Source organism: Aythya marila, assembly GCF_965140915.1.
Source record: "Aythya marila genome assembly, chromosome: 3".
NCBI lineage: Eukaryota > Metazoa > Chordata > Aves > Anseriformes > Anatidae > Aythya > Aythya marila.
The window spans coordinates 34,388,526-34,408,674 of record NC_139044.1 but is presented as its reverse complement, the minus strand read 5'-3'; the positions used below and the strand labels follow the sequence as shown (position 1 = coordinate 34,408,674).

The 20,149-nt window shown below is 33.2% G+C and overlaps 1 protein-coding gene across 1 annotated transcript in view; it reads right to left on the bottom strand.

The window, feature by feature from the left end:
- Positions 1-20,149, bottom strand: part of DNAH8 (dynein axonemal heavy chain 8) — a gene marked incomplete at both ends in the record, with an annotated part of 131,818 nt that overhangs the window by 33,638 nt on the left and 78,031 nt on the right. The window contains 14 exons of the mRNA XM_082758173.1: positions 1,330-1,506; positions 3,217-3,320; positions 5,766-5,884; positions 6,284-6,510; positions 7,054-7,218; positions 7,697-7,850; positions 8,176-8,306; positions 9,938-10,060; positions 10,560-10,749; positions 12,830-12,993; positions 13,548-13,657; positions 14,187-14,400; positions 16,064-16,186; positions 18,261-18,395. Of these exons, the coding sequence (XP_082614299.1) occupies positions 1,330-1,506; positions 3,217-3,320; positions 5,766-5,884; positions 6,284-6,510; positions 7,054-7,218; positions 7,697-7,850; positions 8,176-8,306; positions 9,938-10,060; positions 10,560-10,749; positions 12,830-12,993; positions 13,548-13,657; positions 14,187-14,400; positions 16,064-16,186; positions 18,261-18,395 (2,136 nt within the window). The remainder of the gene's footprint in view (positions 1-1,329; positions 1,507-3,216; positions 3,321-5,765; positions 5,885-6,283; positions 6,511-7,053; positions 7,219-7,696; positions 7,851-8,175; positions 8,307-9,937; positions 10,061-10,559; positions 10,750-12,829; positions 12,994-13,547; positions 13,658-14,186; positions 14,401-16,063; positions 16,187-18,260; positions 18,396-20,149) is intronic.

Genomic DNA, 20,149 nt, shown 5'->3' with positions numbered 1-20,149 from the left:
TTATTTGTCATACTTTTCTCTGAGGTAAGTTATATTAAGAACATACAAAATATGAGTTACTGGGCTTACTTTACTGAATGTTATAGTTATATAAAACATAAATACTTTTAACAAATACATATTAGATGTGAATATTTTCTCAGTGTTAAAGATAGCACTCAAAATTAAATTTTAAATAAACAGAACTACAGCATTAACTTGGCAATCTACTTGACTGAAGAAGAGTATAATAAATTGCAGAGTACTTAAGTACAAACACTTTCCTTGGTATAACAATATTTTGGATTTTTAAGGGTTGTCATCATTTATTCTGAGATAAATTCGATCTATTTTGTTGCTTTCTAAGCTATTATAGGTATGACATATTGTTATTTTAAATTCATTTCCTAGTAGCATCACTGACACTTTGCTTAGTTTAATAATATTTCAAACAAAAATAATAAATGATTAAAACTTCTAAACTAAGGAATTAATTTGTGTCTGCAAAATACATGCATGCCACTGTCTGGAAAGAGTAGTTACAGATAAAATATAGAATCCACAGGATAGCGCAGGAGTACACATATTTTATAAAAGTGCATTTTGTGAGTGGTTTTGAAAGTTTTATTTATATTGTTATCTATCAGTATAAGAGTAAACAACACTCACTTTTCCTTACTTTTTCCACTCATTATGGTTTTGTCACATAGGTTCTGGTAAGTGGAACAGAAGTCCTTAACCATGCAATACATTACTGATTTTTGATTTCAGAGCTCTTAAGTTATTAAGTTCAAAGTTTAAGTTTTTAAAGTTTTTTCTCCTGTTCAAAGGAGAATAATGAAATTAAATTATAGAGTGCAGCAGTGCCTCAAAATTCCTTAACTCTGATTCTGATTCCCTGGATCCTCTTTGTTTTTTCTTTCTCTCCAGTTTTAATGATTTTTTAGTGAAGGCTGACACAGCCTTATACACCTCTTTCTTAAAAGGAATATACAACTAGTTAAGTACGAAAAAAAATAATAATTAAAAAAAAATAGAACAAGAATTATTCTTTTTAATTCAGAATATCAAGATTCTAAATTCTAAATGCATCTGTAACTTTGGGAAAGATTTATGCCTGACAAAGATCAATTAGTAAGGTAAAAACGGGACAATCACTACAAAATAATCTCTATGTTTTTAGAAAGAAATTGCACACTCCATAAACATTCAGAGACATCACCACCTACAGTGATAAACTGGTGTCAGCAGTCAAAAACAACTGACAACTGCACATTGGTGAAACTAGCCTTTCTTTCACTGGTGACTCAAATAGCACAAAGCCAATGAAAATGTAAGAAATTTATTCACATTCAATGCAGCTTCTGCTTCTTCTAATGCTGGTTTAGCTGCCTCCAGTTTACTTTCTGCTTTCACTTTTTCTAAATCGATTTCATCGACAATTTTTTGTGCTTTATCTTTCACACCTTGGACTTCATTTTTTACTTTAGATGCAGCTTCAGCACTTGCTGTGACTTCTGCTAGTACCTGGAGTTGTTAATAAACACATGAAAAGCATGCATCAAAATGGTGGAACGAGTGATTAAGATATCAGCTACAAGAGATATATAAGGATATTTTAAAAATATATATATATAAGGCTAACCCCAGAAATCTGATAAATCCTAATCCTATAAAGCATGGAATCAAAATGATTATCATTTACAGAATCCTCACAAAGAAAAATTGGAGTAGTCTCTCAGCAGGAGTTAGACGGTAAAATTGATTTTTTTTTTTTAAATGGATAAAAGACCTTTCAGTGGCTTTCAAAGCTTGTTTTTTGTTTGTTTCTTTTTATTCTATGATGGATTTTCATCTGATTTGAATCTATACTTTTCCAATACAATAACTATTTGCTTTTTTTTTTCCACAATAATTCTGCAAATAAAGATAAAAATAAAATAGCTAATCGAACTAATGGAGGATGGCAAACTGTCTTCATGAACATTCAGCCTTCCTTTTACTTCTCTAGTCTAAGACAACTCATTTTTAACTAGTCTATTGAAAGAAAAACCCAGTGAATCCACAGAATTGTTATCCATTTGTGTCTTTATTCTTCAGTACATGTATTTTTAGTTCTATTGTACATGTGACATAGAGTTGGTGTCAGAATATATTTTTTTTTTTCAGGATTATCTGTAGGGTCAGCATTAGACCAGCATTCTGAGTGCATTTACCAGACATAAATAATGTTCTCAAATAGCTGTGAAAAGAAATAATAGATAAAAAACAAAATCCCTCTTTTTTTTTTTTTTTTTTTTTGGTCAAATCTAATTCTGATTTCTACAGGCTCAATACTAAGTGGAAAGAAAAAAATATATGGCATATAAATAATATCACACTTAATTTAAATAAATAACTGTTCTTTTATTTTGTCCATATATCTTCTACTTATGATGACTCATAGGCAGTACCCTATTTAAAAAGTTGACATCCCAGAGGCTATGTAAACAATTATTGTCAGACAGATATTCCAAAATGCATATCAAATACAAATATCTATCATACGCTTCAATTGTGAGCAGTGTGAATTCATCCCTTTTCTGTCATTTTCTATCTTATGAAGAATGCAGGTTGTCCCTTAGCAATCACTGGCAAAAGGTTTGCTCTCTAGTGCATATTATATATGCACCATCAGAATATTATGGTATCTTTCAGAAAACAGAATGCCTAAAGTAATATTTGATATATGCCAGACCACCAGTCTCATGAATATATGGACACCTTGGTAATGTAAAAACAAAATACGAAACTGAACTAAAGCTGGATGAATTATGAAAAGCAATTTTGAAATACTGAAGTGCCATTGCCATTCATTAACTCATCGGCAAATAAGTGCACTTATAACACCAAATTTAATAAACTTTAGTCAAACGCGCAGAGAAATAAACAACATGTGAAGCAAAAAATTAAGCCCGATGCTTATAGGAGTGGAAATAAATGAGAGGAAAACAAGGAAGAAACACAGTCTTTGAATATGTTTATGAACTCCCACCCAGCCAGTATAATCCCAGCCTCTGTTGTTTCAAAAGTATGTGCTTTACTGACTGCTGGCACAGGGGCAAAACCTCTATTTAGACCACAATGCACATTTATTGACTTATACAAATTATGAGAGACTTCTGCCATACCACTTTACCCCACTATATATCCTAATGCTATCCACTGCCTTTTGCTATTTAGCACTTTAATCCTTACTTCATCTGCCTTTACAGATGCCACAGCCAGTTCCTTCTCCTTAATAGCAAGTTCCTGAGAGAGCTTAGCAACAGATTCACTGGCCTCCATCAGTTTAGACAGACCTATTAATTAAAAGATAAAAATCAGAAAAATGAAAACTATTTTTTCCTAATTACATAATATAATCTAGTTCTGGATACCAAATAACTTGTATCTTTTGCTCTTCTTCAAATTTTCTTGACAAAGAAAGTGCATAAAAGTCATACTAACTTGATTGTGCTTTAAATTCATTTTTCATAGATATAAATAATTTCATGGGGTACCAAATGATAATAAACAAGCTTGAGTCTTCAAAAAGAAATCGGAAAATTTTTAGTTTTGGTTTGTTATAGATGTAAATGGTACCTAAAAGTGGTGTGCTGAGGATATGTTGTTTCAAAAAGACACAAAATGATCAGAAAATCAGACTTATACTGCACTTGTAACATTGAATTAGAAAATGACATCAGTATTTGGATCCATGATTGCCTTCTGACTGGGAGTTCTTTCCAGAAAGTGAGAAGTTACATGGCCCATCTTCAGAGATAATTTTATAGTTAGACTGGATGCTAGTTTCATCAATATGGAATTCAGCATGAAATGTGAGATTCAACCTGTTGAATCTCACGCAGCTTTTGTGAAGGCACAGATGACCGAATCCCCAAAGCAGAGTCACCAAAAGTAGGCTCAAAAGTCACTGCAAGATTACAGCCTCCAGCTTGTGCATATTGGAGCTTTTCTTATCTCTGGTGACAGAAAGCACAGAAAAACAAAACAAAACAAAACAAAACAAAACAAAAAAAAAAAAAAAAAAAAAAAAAAAAACCCTATGTCCACATAGTTCAGGGCCAGTCCAATAATACTCCCATATATGCTGAAGCAACAATCCATAGAGGCCTTTTAGCCTTACGCAGCTGCTCAAAAAGAGAGGTGTTTGCTCCTCTAGTCTTATTACATATTCAGTCTGTCCCACGCATCTCTATTTTCTCTCCTCTGTTGCTCATAGATATGAGCACTGATTTTTGGCTGAGTTCCACACTGCATGCTGAATCCTCTCTAGCTTCTTCTCTCCTCTTCACAACTGAATCTTAAAAATCTTACATCTTGCCTGGAAGCAATTTCCTCAGCATCCTTTCTCCTTAAAGACTAGAGTCCAAGCACTCTTGCAATTACACCTTTGATGCATCTCATGTGTGGTGTTTTTTCTGTTCTCTCTCTCCACTTCTGTTACCACATTTTACACAGAAAAGCACTCTCTCCTAGGACATCTCCTGTTCTCTGTCACAGCTGCCTCACAATCAAGCTACTGCCATTCCACGGGCTCTTTATTATTCCTTAACAAAAGAGCCACTACTTTGCCACTTTCAACAATAAAGTCAAAAGGTATATTCACTAAAGACACTCACTGTGAAACAACAACAAAGTTGTTTAAAACATTCCTTTCCCCAGACATATTTTTTTCCTCATGTGTGTTACAAGATTGTTCATCCAAAGTGACAAAGCAGAAGAAAAGAGTTATTTATATCTTTCAAAATGTGTTGCTTGGGCTGATGAGCACTCATTCAGTGTACTCAAACCAGGTTTTTTCTAGAAAGCAGTACTGATCATGGAATTTCTCACATTTTTTGCTGTTTTACAAGCACCTTGAATTGGCCCTGACATTATTACGTACAGCAACGACATCTCAATAAGGAGATGCAACAAGCAATGTTATCTCAACTGACTTTGACAACATAACATTTAAATTCCCTATCAGGATAATCTCCTAACAGCTTGAAACAACTTTCAAGGTTAATCTTTCTAACCCTCTAAATCTATTTGACATTAAGTTATGAAAGACTAAGGATTAAAGTACGGACACGTGAAATAGCTAAATAATTAATAACAAACTTTTTGAGATCATTCTGTAAAATGTAGTAAACTGGAGCACATTTGGAGTCAGGGATGACCAAGTGTTCTTGTGATTTTGTAATGGTTGCCCATAAACTGACAGATGTGATTTTTCTGAGCATCAGTGCTGCAGAAGACAAACACAATCACATTCTTATTCTTTTCTTCATGTGAAGTGTATCAGTTGCATCATTAATCGTTATCTAAAAAGTATATATTTTTGCCTTTCTATGAAAAATCTTATCATGTAGATGTTTCTCTATGCTGTTAAATTGAAAAACCGTATCTTTTTTTTTTTTTTCCCCCATAAAAATCAGGTTTCCTGAGCTGTTCTACTGTTTTTTCAATTTATAAAAATATGTCTAGATGCAAATTGCAGAAAACTGCAACTATACTCTGAACCCATTAAGTACTATTCTAAATGTAAAAATTACATCATTTCAAACAGATATTCAAAATTATAAGAAATATGAACCATACTTTTCTGTATTTAAGATCCCCATTTATAAAATGACCACATGTAAAAATAGCTCATTGCTCAACAGAAATCTGTAATGAGGCATTCAGATTGTATAGCAAGGATATCCATAGACAAATCCATATTTCCCTAGACATATCTTTATCCATATTTTGCTTACCAATTTGCATACGTTCAGCTTGTTCATTAATACTTGCTAACTTTTCACTATAAACGTCTTTGTATCCATTGATGAAAGAGAGATAAGATTTAGGTGTTACATAGGCTCTTCTTCGATACCTAAAACATGGTATATTGGCAACGTCAACTTTGTACATATATTCAATTATACAGCAATTTGGTTACTTCTAATATGTTGCCAATCTGGCAATAGATGGTAATATAAAACAAGCACTTAAATCAGTCAGAATCAATGTTCTTCATAATGCAAAGCCTCACATTCAGTTGTATTACTTTTATCCACATAAGCAAATTTAAAGATGAGGAATAGTAGGAAGGAAGATAACAAATCTGCGATTTGATAGTAATTATTTTTATGGCCTTTGAATATATTGATATAGCACTTTCATTTTCATATTAGCCTTAAAAGAGACTTACTGGTTCATACAACACATTGAATTCAAAAACACTATCAGTAGCAATATTAGGGGGATTATTATATTTATATAAATATATTACCTTTGGAAATAATTCTCACAGCTTTCTGAAACTATATCATGAAAGAGACCCATGGTTTCTACAATTTGTGTTTTAACTGATACAGAGCAGACCATATTAAATTCTGAAAGAAAATAACTGGCTACAGCTACAAGAGCTTCCTTAGGCCATCGACTGAACCAATCCATGGTGCATCCAGATATGAGCCCAGGAAATTTCAATGAACGTGCACGGAACTTCTCACCAACCTAAAGAGAGTAACACTATTAATTTAGGATGCAATATCTAAATTAGGTTGATCAAAATATTTAATGCATATAAACTAGTAATCTATTTTTTTTCTTGCTAATTTTCTATTTAGAACACCCTGCATAGGCTTTTCTGTTAAATATTTTGTTACATTTGCTACATTCAATATTTTACCAATTTTGAAGAAGCTAATGACAAAAATGAATCTTTCTTAATATTTCAAAATGAAATTCTTCTTTCAAGTTGCAAGCAAGAATTTCAGAAATCTGCATACATTGATTTTAATTAGGCAAGAATACAGCAGGAGGAAAAAAATGAAAATCAAGCTAACATGAAGAGAGTGATTCATCTTTAAAGTATTTTGCTTTTAAGTTCTAACAATTATACTATTACTTTTATTATACCAGCAATTATACCCCAGATTTTGGTAGTCTTTCAATGTGTCTTTATATCTCCTCAGAAATACAAACTTGAAATAATTATTTCACAATTTACAGGATAGTTTGCTAATGGAAGCAAGGAAGACAGATATAAAAACTTACCGGAGAAAAGCAGAGGACAATGTGCAAGTTCTTCTTTGCCCGAGTTAAAAAATACTCATAAAGATTATCAAATGTAGGAGGACACCGAGGCATCTCTTTTTTCATCACTGGTATTAGTCCTTGAGTGATTTCATCCAGTTCATCCCGAGCAAATAAATTAGAAATCTTTATATAAAATTAAAATTGATAAGAAAATAAATTGCATGGATATAGAGTTTGTAAATACTCTTCTGTTTACACCTGTATATCTCTCTGCATATATGAACATATATGCCTATATAAACTCCACAGTTTAGACATATTAAAAACAAATTTGTTCCTGATTTATACTTCATTTAACTCCATTAAAATCTAAAAATTCTAACTCAGAAAGAATACAGATCTTGACTGGCCAGTGAATCTTCATTTAACAAAAGCTACTGAAATACTCAAGGTAATGCTTTTCTGGTCTTTTCCTGCCTTGTATTAAAATACAGATACAGGCAGTCCACACCAAGAGCACTCTTTCTCTTAAATGTTGACACATTTTAGGGTTAATCATTATCAATTCCACAGTTTATTATGAAAATAAATAGAAATTAAGGAGAATGGTTTCTCCAGTTTCCTGCTTGTGAAGTACGTTGTCTGTCACAATGAGACTTACCTCTCCTGAAGACAGTAGATTATTCACGTATTCCAAAAATGACTCCTCTTTTATTTCGTTATCAGTGAAAATAAAAGTAATGCCTTTTCCTTCTGCTCCAGCTGTTCTATACAGAAGTTTTAAATCATCTGACAGATTGCTTACATTATAGGATCTACAAGTAATAAGAAACATGATGTGGTAGTTCAAAATAACACAGAATACTGCTATTTCCAGATTAGTGTTTTACAAATGATAGTGGAAGACCCCTTTGTAAATACACATATTTTGTCTTGGGAATAGCTAACACGTTTCATCTTTTAGAGCTCAAACTTCCTCCAATATTGTACACAAATCAGATATAAATTATTTTTTTCAATTTCCATTTTTAATTGGTCACAAAATGAAAAAGACAAGCTGTTAAAAACATACTATTATTATTGTGTAAAGAGAAAACAGCAGTATAAATTGCACCTATATACACGTCTCACATTTCTTACCTGGTTAAAGTGATCTGAAATATTTTATAGCCAGCAATATAGGAGGCCAACCTTGAAAGACTTTGTTTTCCAGAACCACCAACTCCAACAAGTAAAGCATTTCCATATGCTGTCCGAATTATCCGGGATATCTGTATTGGAAAAATAGAATAATAGTACATTGAAAAAAATAAAAATATTCATTAGCAAAATTAAAATTCTGTTATAAAACAACTGAATTTAATCAAATTAAACATAAAGAGTATTAAAAAGACACTAAGTTTTGAAGACAACTTCTCAGAGGAACATTCTTTAGGAATTTTGTGTAACTGAAATGAAAGAGTTCTCTTGTAAGACTATAGAATGATTATAATTAAGGGTATCAATAGGATTTCAATAAAGGCAGACATTTTGAGCTGTAATCTACATCTACATCCTGACTATGTTCAAAACTATAAATTAAAAAAATGTAGAAGAATGAAATATACTACATTAATTTTAAGAGTTTGAAATACTTGGATTTTTCAGTTGAAGAAACACTAAATTATAGTTTAACTGTGATTTTCTGTTTTATTTACTTTTAATATTTCCTTTGAAGTAGTTTCATTAATAAATCTCTCAGATACAAAAGCTGGATTACAAATTTATTATCTAATTGCTTTTTTTTTTTTTTTTCCCCTCCTCAGAACTCCTCTATATATATGACATGACACATTTCTTGGCTTTATCAGTTTTATTAGTGCACTATTAGTGCACTACTACTGTTGGATGCTACAGTTTGCTTCATTCCTCATATAAATTATGTACAAAAAGAAAAGATGGGCACCTATATCAAGCCTTTGAATTATATTCATTTTTTTCCTTCAAGTAAATTAATTTTGGTTTTACATGCAGTTCCTTCTGAGCCTACCTAGACAATTTCATATTTAGACTTCTATTTTATTATTGTTACAAGGGTGGCAAAATTTATCATTACTGCAGTCACAACAGGGCTTCACCTACTACCACTTGAACTGAATTACATATTTTTTTCCCATTCAGATGCAAAGAAAATGTAATAATTTAATTCACTTTAGGTTAACCAGTGAATAATACAACATCTCTCTTTTTCTTTTTTGGTTTTCATACAGCTTCTACATGTCTTTCAGTAAACAGACTACCAAGTTTAAGAAATTTCTGAGGTAACTAACACATCTTCTTAAACCAGAGGCACACTGCTTCAAACAAAATCTACACTTAGCCTTTTTTTCCCCTCCAAATTCAATTTTGACTTGGTATGAATTCTTCCCTTGTATCTTCTGTTCTGAAAAGATTCATTTGATCGTGAACTGAGAATACCCTACAACATTCCACTACACTCCTTATTTATTTATCTCTCTTCTCGTCTCTCATCCAGTCAGATTCTACCTCACACTGCTTTGGTCACTTGTCAGGTACAGCTACCTTTGAAGTGTCTTTTGAATTCTTAAAGATTAAAAAAATGTATATACAAAAGACAAATGTACCTCTTTGTGACCTCACCATTCCCACTGAGGGTAATCTGTATACTTCTGAACACCCAGAAGTTTAAAAAAATATTTAAAATAAGGCATTTATTACAAAATATGCAAAGAGGCAAAATGACTGTGGGCCTTTTCTAGTTCCTTCAAATGGCTAGGGAAAGAAAGCAAACAAATTTGGGGATAGGAGCTGCTTTTCAGACTATGCACCCCAAGCATAAGTTGTCCAACTCAGGATCACTATGGCAATAGTTAAACTAATACAAAAGTAACAAAACCCAAACCTTAATAAGATGTGTCATTGCATCCTTGAAAAACACCAAATCAAGAAATGATCCTCTAATACATTCATTGTATTGTCTCTGATACATTTGCAATTTTTCACAAAGAAATTCAAAGCTTGGAACCTGAAAGATTACAAATTATATATTAAAAAAAAAAAAAAAAAGGAAAAGAAAAAGAAAAAAAAAAGAAAAGATCAGCAACAATGCTAGCAGAGCCCTTCAGAACTTAAAACGCTGCTGGCATCTTTATGCATAAACTTGAGTTCTTGTTTGGGGCACACATCATGAAATTATCTTGTTAATTCACTTCAGTGATTGTACCTGTGTGTAAGCAGAAATTTTTTGGCTAATGCTGTAAAAAAAGGGGAAAGGTGAAGGAAAAAGAAGGAATGAATAAAGTACATTTGTATAGCATCATTAACTTAAACATATTTTAATATATATATTTTAATGTTGCTGAAATGACTTATTGCATACTAACCCAAAAATATGTATAAGCAGATTCACAGAAAATGTGGCAGGTATTCAACAAAGCTTCCATATGATGTAAGTTATATATAATGTACTTAATAATTAAAGGAAAACTTCGGTGCTGAGTATTTTAGGTGCAAAATGAAAATACCTCCTCATAAATTTTTGGAGCTTCAAATACAAAATCTTCTGGTTCGTCACCAGTTGGTTCAGGTATGTCCCGCAGAAAATCTACAAAATATCGCTCTTCTTGGAAAACAGTTACACCTGTATCCACATATTCTTCAATTGCTTTAGTAACAGTTTTATCAAACCATGCTGTATCCTCAGGAGTAATAAATCTAAAAATCATAGATTAGCATAATTAAAAAAAAATAGCTTTAAAATATTAGTTATATAAGGAGGAAAACATAATTAAATACTTTAAAAAATAACAAATTTTGTAACATTTCATTGAAAAAATACATATGCAATACATATCAGACAACAGTTACAAAAAATGATTAATCAATATTCACAGAAATTAAATATTTTCAATGTTCTGCAAGTATCATAGCCAGTCACTAGAACAGAGAAAAACTAAACAAAACAAAACACTAATCTCCAGCTTTTCTCTAGAAGTAGGTAATGACAAAACACTTAATTTCTCAGATGAAAAAGAATGAGAAAAGCTGAATGATTTCCCAAATAACCAGGGCCAAGCTTCCCTTCTATCCTTTTGACCAGCACTGGAATAGCATAATTTATGTTATTATAGTGCTCCCTCTGAAATTGCAATGAGATAAGCAATGGTGACAATCACCAGAAAACTCTGGCCTTTATTTTTAAATGATGGAAAATGATGGATAAGATTTCCTTTTAGATTTGCTACATTCATTTTGTAAACTCATCAAACATATCTAAGGAAAGAGGAAAAAGTGAGTAGGGCTTTCAAATTTCAAACTAGAAATTTCTAATTTCAAAATAGAATTCCTCTGGGATATTAGAACTCATAAAAAGCAATTTTACTTCCTTGGTATTCACTCCCATTTGTTAATGTAACTTCCCATGAAAAATCAGAAGGCACCTGCCAGCTGATTCAGAGCTTTCATGGAAGAAGATGAGGGATTCTAAAAGATACTGGCAGAAATTGTAACTAAAACTGTTTGATAGTGGCCTAAGTTTTGCTTAGAACTCTTTCTAACACTGACCTGTAATGAAGGGCTGGTTTTTCAACCACTAGTTTCAGGTATGTGTAATATATCTCAAAGCTTTATGTATCCTACTTGTTTTGTTTCTCTTTCAATTGAGTGCATGCAAAAGTCCATATGCTAAAGTATGTTTATGAAGATTTCACTTTGTCCTTTTATAAGGAGCTTTTTTTTCAAGAGATAATTCTTTTGTACCTTTGCTCTTTCCTTTATGTTTGCAGGTTACAGGAATAATAGTGACTAAGCCTGACTGTGTTTAAATACAATGCAATTATGAATCTTAACAGCTACAATGCCAAATTATTTGCACCAGAACATATTTATATACTTGACATCTTAAAATAAATCCCATTTTAGACTTCTACAGCACTGAAAAATATCCACTCACGACAATTCTTAAGCACTTGATATTTCAAGGCCATTAGGTTTAATTAAAAGCAAAAACAGCACAATATGCCTTTTTATATCTATGGCAAAATATTTTTCATTGTTTTCACTTTAAAAAGAAAATGCAGTGTAATGAAATACACATACATATTTTTAAGTAAACATTTAGCTTTACCGTTTTAATTTTAAAACATTAATTTTATAATAAATATGAAGGCCCTTCCTCAGATAAGAAATAATTGTATTAGTTAAAATCCACAGTAGTTGTGGATATATGTTGACTTTTACTGACAGCTACATCACTTTATCTGGAATTTCACAAGAAATTGAAACTGTAGACAAAAACATTACTGAATATTTAAAACATACAGCTGACAAATGTGCTGATTTTATCACTCATTTAAGGCAGATTTTGATGACAAACTTTTTTAATCATATGGATGTGATGATTTTTTCTGTAAGGAGATCAGAGCAATTTTATAGTGCAGTCTATGGGTCACTGTATAAATTTAGGACACTGTAAAATCCTCTCTTTCACAGAGGAACTGACTGCATGTAGCCAAAGATAAGTTTTCCAAAAAAAATAAAAATAAAAATAAAAAATAAAAACAGTTTTGAAAAGAGTTTCAGTTAAACAGTTATTTGAAGTTTCAGAGTTCTCCCACCAGTTACTAGTCTAATCTATCAGCACATAACATAATGTTTGTTGAGACGATACCACAGTGCAGACATGCAGAATAAGACAACATGTTTCATATTGGCCTAATAATATTTGTCATGTTAACAAATGTAATGTGTATGAGCATAAAATGTATGGTTAAACTAAGTCGATATAAAATGATACCTGTCAGCAATTACTCTAGTACATTCATGTTTAAAAAGTGCTAGAAGGACAGTGCTGTTCATGCATTCTTCTGACTTTATAGTTAACATTCCTTGCCAGATTCTAGAAAGGTCTCGAAGGTTGAATATATAGTGGAATTTAGATGGTGTAGGCAGCATCTTTGTCTAAAGAAAAATATTGTTAATATTCAAGATCAGTAGCATTTAGAAAGAAATGAGAATAACAAAACTTGTACATTCATAAATAAACATTTACTTATTGAAATAAGAAAAAAAATAACACTAATTTTCACACATAATAGTTTGGGCAAACTCTTTCTAAGAAGTCATCAAAAATATCTGATCTGTTGGGAGGCATGATCTTGCACTAAATGCAAAAACCCAACTCTTAGAATGTGTAATTATTTCATATGTTACTCTGGGCTTTATAAATTAAAAGTGATCAATTATAAAGAATTAAACACCCTATTCCTAAGTTGTAGTGATTAAAGCTTTGGGTAACATGAATAAAACTATAGGAATGAATGAACTGATACGGTCATTCATCTACCTTATATACTAAAATCTAGTATTTTCCAGATTCTTTCTCCAACAATTTTTAGCTCATCTTTCTCCTGTTTTCTTCTTGCTACAGATATGTTCTTAAGGAATATGTGCCTAAGTTAGACTAACAGGCACTCTTTTCAGACTGATAATAAAATTTTCCCTATAATTTATACCTTTGTCCACTGCCACAATATTCTACCCGTCGGGATCAATTTTTTCACCATATCACATACTTCAGGACTGAAATTTCTACATGAATGGAAGTATCCACAACCAATAACACCTTAAAAGATAAAATGGAATAAACAATTAATCTCAAGATGCAGGATAAAATAAAGTAAGTTGTGAGCAATATTCCAAAAATACAGTTAAAACTAATTTGCTTTTAAATTATAGATCAAATAATTGTCTCTCTCATCCATGACTTTTCTAAACAGGTAGCATGGACACCTGTTGGTGACTGCTAACATTTAACAATATGCCATAGTGACAAAGTTAAAAGAACGCCAGCAACAGAAGGTTCTTCAGGCAATGCAGATGTATTACATGTTAACAGCAGTGCTTATAATCTTCCAGGAAATCACGATTACTTTCTGATTTTAGACAAGAAAAATCATTAATAAGAAAGATAAGCAGTTAGAGGGGTTCATTTCTGTTCCATGGCATTATTTTGCTGTAATATATCTTCAGTTGTTTCACTGGAAGCACTTTACATTTGCATGATGAGAGAGAGAGAACATAGTTTTATAAGTTTTAAATCTTTTTTTTTTTTTTTTTTTTTTAATCCATGCTAAAACAAGAAAAATAAGTACCAAAAATTTTGTCTATGGATGCATTGGATGGCAATGTACAATTGAATATACAAAACTGTCTTTTTAAACGCTGGGGAATATCATTACGGCCTCCTCCAGGATGTATCATTGCTGCTATTAATTGTACATCTACAATTGTAGTGAAGTCTCCAGGCTTATCCAGGCTGTACATTCCTTTCATTTCCATCATTTGACGAACAATTTCATTTGTTATCTGTAAGTTTATGTAACATACACATTAGAAAGGCAAACCAAAATGTACTCGGTGATAATTTAGTTTATTCTTGTAACTTTACCATTAATCCCTAGAGAATTTTAATCTAAACTCAGACTAAATTATGTTCCTTAGTCATATGGAAGATCTTGGTTTATGTGATTCTAAAACTAGAAATATTATTTCAGAACCGGACTACCACATAATATGAAACAAAATGTGCACGTATTAGTTCCATATTTTGCTATCAGGTGTTCAGCTTCAGAGTTTCAAATTGTGCATTTAGTCTTCCATTGGGAATCCTTAGAAGCAAAACACCTTATTCTTTTCTAAAACAGAAATCTGCTTATTCTGAAAAGACTATTCACTTTGTATTTTACTCTACAGCATCTGTATGGATCTGGAGGCACCATAGAGTTACCACTATAGCAACTGCTCCAACAATAATTAGCAAGCCTTATGTGCTCCAACAAAGCCATGAAGTGCAACAGGGCACTCATCACAAACCATCATCCCATAAAAAATATTGGAGAAATATCTTGGGACCATGATCAAAGATAGAGATCCTTCCGTAACTGAGGTTCTTCCTATTACTGAGTAATGCCTGGGCCTGTAAGGATTTTGCCTCAAACACAGCCACTTGCCCACATTATAGACTACGGTTAAGCAGGTCAGTGTTGTGGATTATGTAATGCTACTTTAAATTAAAATAATAATAATAATAATCATTTAAAAAAAAAAAGATCTTAAGTGAGAGCAAATGATGCAAACCAAATAATTGATATAGGCTAGCATTTAGGTAAAAGGCCAAATTGCAGTTCAGAGAGACTAAAAACACACACTTGGCTTCAATTTTTACAAAAACAGCTTTCTAAAGTGAAGAAAAGGAACTATTTCGACTATACAAATTTACTTAGATCCCTACTGCCACTTAAATATTTGTTCAAGCCCACTCTCAGAAAGAAACCTACTCCCCATACTATAAACAAACAAGCTTAATGCTGTAATTACTCTTAACCCAAGCTCAGAGCCTCACAGCCAGACAGCCAAAGGATTCAAATCTGTACATGGGTCTCCCATTTGAGCAAATTGAAGAAAGTAATGATAAGCATACTGGCCCTTTACATTATCATAGTAATTCCAGAAAACCTAGCATCTTGGTCTAGAAAGACTTCAGACTTACTATTGGAAGGAACTATTGAATAGTTTTGCCTGATTTGGGATCTGTGTAGGCATACGAATGCTACAAACCCAAACTGTAGACAATGGCTCATCAAAAGCCAAAAATGTTTAATCAATTTGCAAGCCAATTTGTTACCTTTTAAGTTGGACACAGCCTTTATTACTTTTTGCAAGGTATCACACTTCTGTTTGGCAGGAAGTTTGCTTACTGGTACTATCAAATTAGTGTCAAACTTTAACAATAATATGGTATTTTAGTACAGCAATGCTTTTATTTAGTCTTAGAAAAATATGAGAAAGTGGAATAATGTAAGGTATGACACTTTTAACCTACTTCTTTTTTTTCATTCCATAAATACATCATAATTAGAAAGCATTAACAATTAATAGTAAATTAAAATTTTGAGTATGTCCACAGACTTCTACATATATGCAAAAATAGCAACAGTATGATAATAAATTGTACTAGTTAACAATGTACCTGATCTCCCCATTCATTGATAATTGGCATATTGATATCATCAATAAAGACAGTCATTTTTCTGCCTCCAGGAGGTCCATAAGTACTTCCAACACGTTTGTCCACATAACTCTCTATTGTCCTCTAAAAATTAAAGAAAGTCCTTGTTTTTTATCTAAAGCGACAATATTTAAAATGTATTGTTAAAAAAAAAAAAAAGTGTCACTTTACTTAACCAATGATTTCATCTTTCCTCTTTCAGCTTTCATCTTGAAGGAAATCTATCCATCTATTTATAGTATGACAGCAGACCATATAAAGGCAACTTAGATTCCTTTTACAATAATTTCCCAGATGTCTTGTAGACTAAGTAAAGCAGTATTTTAACATTTTGGTAGCAAAAATCTTTTACACTGAGTTTTGAACTGAATAAGAAGCAGGATGTGATAGACAAGTAAGACACGGATATTTAATTGGAATATATTTTCAAAGCTCTCAGCTCAATGGTCTTTCTAAAGGTACTTGGACTTTTAGAAACAATGGCAGAAAAATACCTTAAAAGATGGTAGAAAATGCTTTCCTTAGACAAATAATTGTTTTGGTTTTATAAGCATAAGTGTTGTTCTATATGAGGAATATGGCATATACTGTGATAAAGATAGAAGTATTAATAACATTTTTGGAAAGATCGCAAACAGAAAACAGATACAAGTTTTATCCAGCGTCTTTCACCATGGAAAATATTTAGCTCCATGTTCTAGGATAATTGCATATAGAACATCCTTAGCATTAATACATCATTTTGGAGACATTTAATAAAAGTGAAACTGCTAAGAAACAGAAAATGATTATATTAGAAAATAAAAATTTTGTTTCACAGCTATCATATCTAAAATCAACTTGTTTTTCAAATAGCCTCAGAATGACAACTCAAACTTCAAAAAATATTTTGAATGCAGCTCTTTCAACTGTTTAGAAGTATTTCAACTGTTTTTTTTTTTTTCTCTTTTTTCCCAGCTACATTTCTCTCTTAGAAATCAGTATAGTGAACTATGTACTGAGCTAGCTAGCTGAAAACAAAAAGCATATCTTCTGAGGTATCACAGGACTATAGCAGAGACAAGGCACAATAAGTTCCTTTCATAGTGTCTTTGTACCAGACAGGAGGAACCCATAATATACTAAGTGAAGGACACTGAGACAAAGATACTGACTGTTCAATTAATCTTGCATGCATGAAAGGATGCCTGCCTTATTTTGCTTCATAGTTTAATATATACACCATGGCCAGACATCTTACACATAACAGAAAAGCCCAGCAGGTGTTCTATGAGTTTGCAATTTAAAAAAAAAAAAAAAAAAAAAAAAAAAGAGACAGTGAGAGAGTGTGATTGAAGTTATGATTTCTCACCGTTTACTTAATACCATTTTGAATTAGTTTCTTAAAAACAAATACTGGATTTGGGGATGGAATTTGTAAAATCTGCTTCATGAGCAGGCTTTTCAATTACAAAATCTTCCCCGATGATTACTCTCCTACCAGAGCATTCTCACCATGAATTCATTGCTTTCAAGAGGTAATGAAGCCAACTAAACTTACAGGATCACATCCTAGCAAAATAGTATTGAATCATAGTGCTGTGGTATATCTTTTCTACCGTCATCCTTTCTACCACTTGAAAAGCTATCTGTAGTATTTGTGAATATTTATATGGATTTTTTGCAGTTCTTTTAGGAAAGGGAAATTTTATAAAGTTTCAGTGCTAGAGAACCCTCTGTCATTGTACTAGTCACTCCTGAACTGAGGAGAAATAAGATGATCTGCTTTTTTTTTTTATTAAACTATATATATATGATTAAAAACTACTGAATCGGAAAAAAAAAAAAAAAAAAAAAAAGATGAATTATAAAAAAATCATTAGTCTGAAGAGAAATTAAGAATTTTCAGAAAAAAATAAAAATACTAAAAAATGGATTCTTAGAATTACATAAAGAAAAAGCACTCGGTAATCATGCATCTATATGAGTGAACACATTTTATTCTGCTCTGAAAAAAAAAATAATTTTAATAGAATTTTCTGAAGTTTTTAAGTGATGTAGAGAAAAAAAGTTCCTTTAAACTTTATTTCTCCATCACTTATTTTATCATCAGAATTAAGTACATTTAAATATTTAGCTAGGACATAATAAACAAGATTTGCAAAAGTTATATTTTTACCTGAAACATAAATGGTTCTGTGGCAGATGAAAAGTTCAGACATTTTGACAAATGTTCTTCTGGATCATACTTCTTCAAGTATGCCTTAATCATGACTGTCTTTGCAGTCCCCTGTTCTCCTATGAGCAAAACTGCCTGCAACAGACATTTGAATAGCATAAGTAGCATCAAAACTATTAACTAAGTATGCATAACAGAATTATTTTAGAGAAAGGGATACTTTCTGTGCCTAATTTTGAAGGATATATTATTCTGGTAGTTTTGCTATGTCTCCATATGCAGTGATACAGTATGTACTTTCATCCCATCTCAATTCTCCAACATAAATTAGGTATTGAGTCAAAATAGAAAGGATTAAAGTGAGAATGTACTAGAGAGTTTACTTTATTTTTTTTTTTCCCTCTCTGTAGCTTAGTGCCTTCTACTTTCTAACACACTCACTGCAGACTGCTGTAGCAATCTCTTGCAGTGTATGACCCTTGGAAGGCCTTTTTATGACGGGAAGCAGTCTCGAACGTCTAATCTGAATGTAATCTTTGGTTCATTTTTGACACATGCTCGTGATAGGATAATTCTTTCTTCCTGGTATTGTCCTGAAACCAATTAAACAATTGCTAAAAGAGATGCTTTAAAACAGATATTTTAGAGGTCAGATCAGAGTCAGCTCCAGTTGGCTCCAAAAGGGATCTGCTGCTGGCCAGAGCTGAGCCAGTAAGTGATGTTGGTTGTACCTCTGGGAGAGCAAATGTAAGAAAGGGGAAAAAAGTCTGCTTCACAACAACAGCTGGAAGAGAGGAGTGAGAAACAACCCTGAAGACAGAAAGGTCAGTGGAAAAAGTGGGCAGGAGGTGCTCCAGGTGCTGGAGCAGAAGTTCCCCTGCCACCTGTGGAGAGGCCCCTGGTGGAGCAGGCTGTCCCCCTGCAGCCCATGGGTCCCACATGGAGCAGATCTCCACACCGCAGCCTGTGGAGGAGCCCCCAGTGGAGCAGGTGGATGTGGCCTGGAGGAGGCTGTGGCCAATGGAGAGCCCCCGCAGGAGCAGGCCCCAGGCCGGACCTGCAGCCCGTGGAGAGGAGCCCACACAGGAACAGGGGTCTGGGGGGAGCTGCTGCCCGTGGGGGACCCGTGCTGGAGCAGTTTGCTCCTGGGGGATGGACCCTGTGGTATGGAGCCATGTGTGCGCAGTTCTTGAAGAGCTACTGCCTGTGGGCAGCCCCCACAGGCTCAGTTTGGGAAGGATGGCATCCCACGGGAGGGACCCCAAGTGGAGCAGGGGCAGAGTGACCATGAAGGAGCGGTGGAGACGAAGAGCCAGGGACTGACCTCACCCCCCACTCCTCATTCCCCTGCACTGCTCAGGGGAAGAAGGTGGAAGAGGGTGGATGGGGGGAAGCTGTTTTTAGTTTAATTTAGTTCTTACTGCCTTGTCTTCTAGTGAAAGGCAATAAATTATATTAATCTTCCTATGCTGAGTCTGTTTTGCCCATGACAGCAATCGGCGAGTGATCTCCCTGTCCTTATCTCAACCCTTGAGCCCTTTTCATTGTATTTTCTCCCCTTTTTCCTTTGAAGAGGGGGAGTGAGAGAGCAGTTGTGGTGGAGCTCAGCTGCCCTGTAGGGTAAAACCACCACAAGTATCTTCTGAGGCATTGACCTTCAGAGATTTACCGTGTTTCTAAATATCAAGATTTTGTGCGGTTTTATAGTCTGATCAAAGGGAGAGCCAAATTATGGCCTCTGGAACAGTTTCATCAAACCCAAGTAAAAGGTTTTGTGTCCAAATCCCCTAATTTCACAGAAAAGCCAAGTTCCAGCACTGGCTCATACACTTGTGGTATTTCTAATATTGGTTCTAGATACCAATATGGGAGTATACTGACTTGTACCT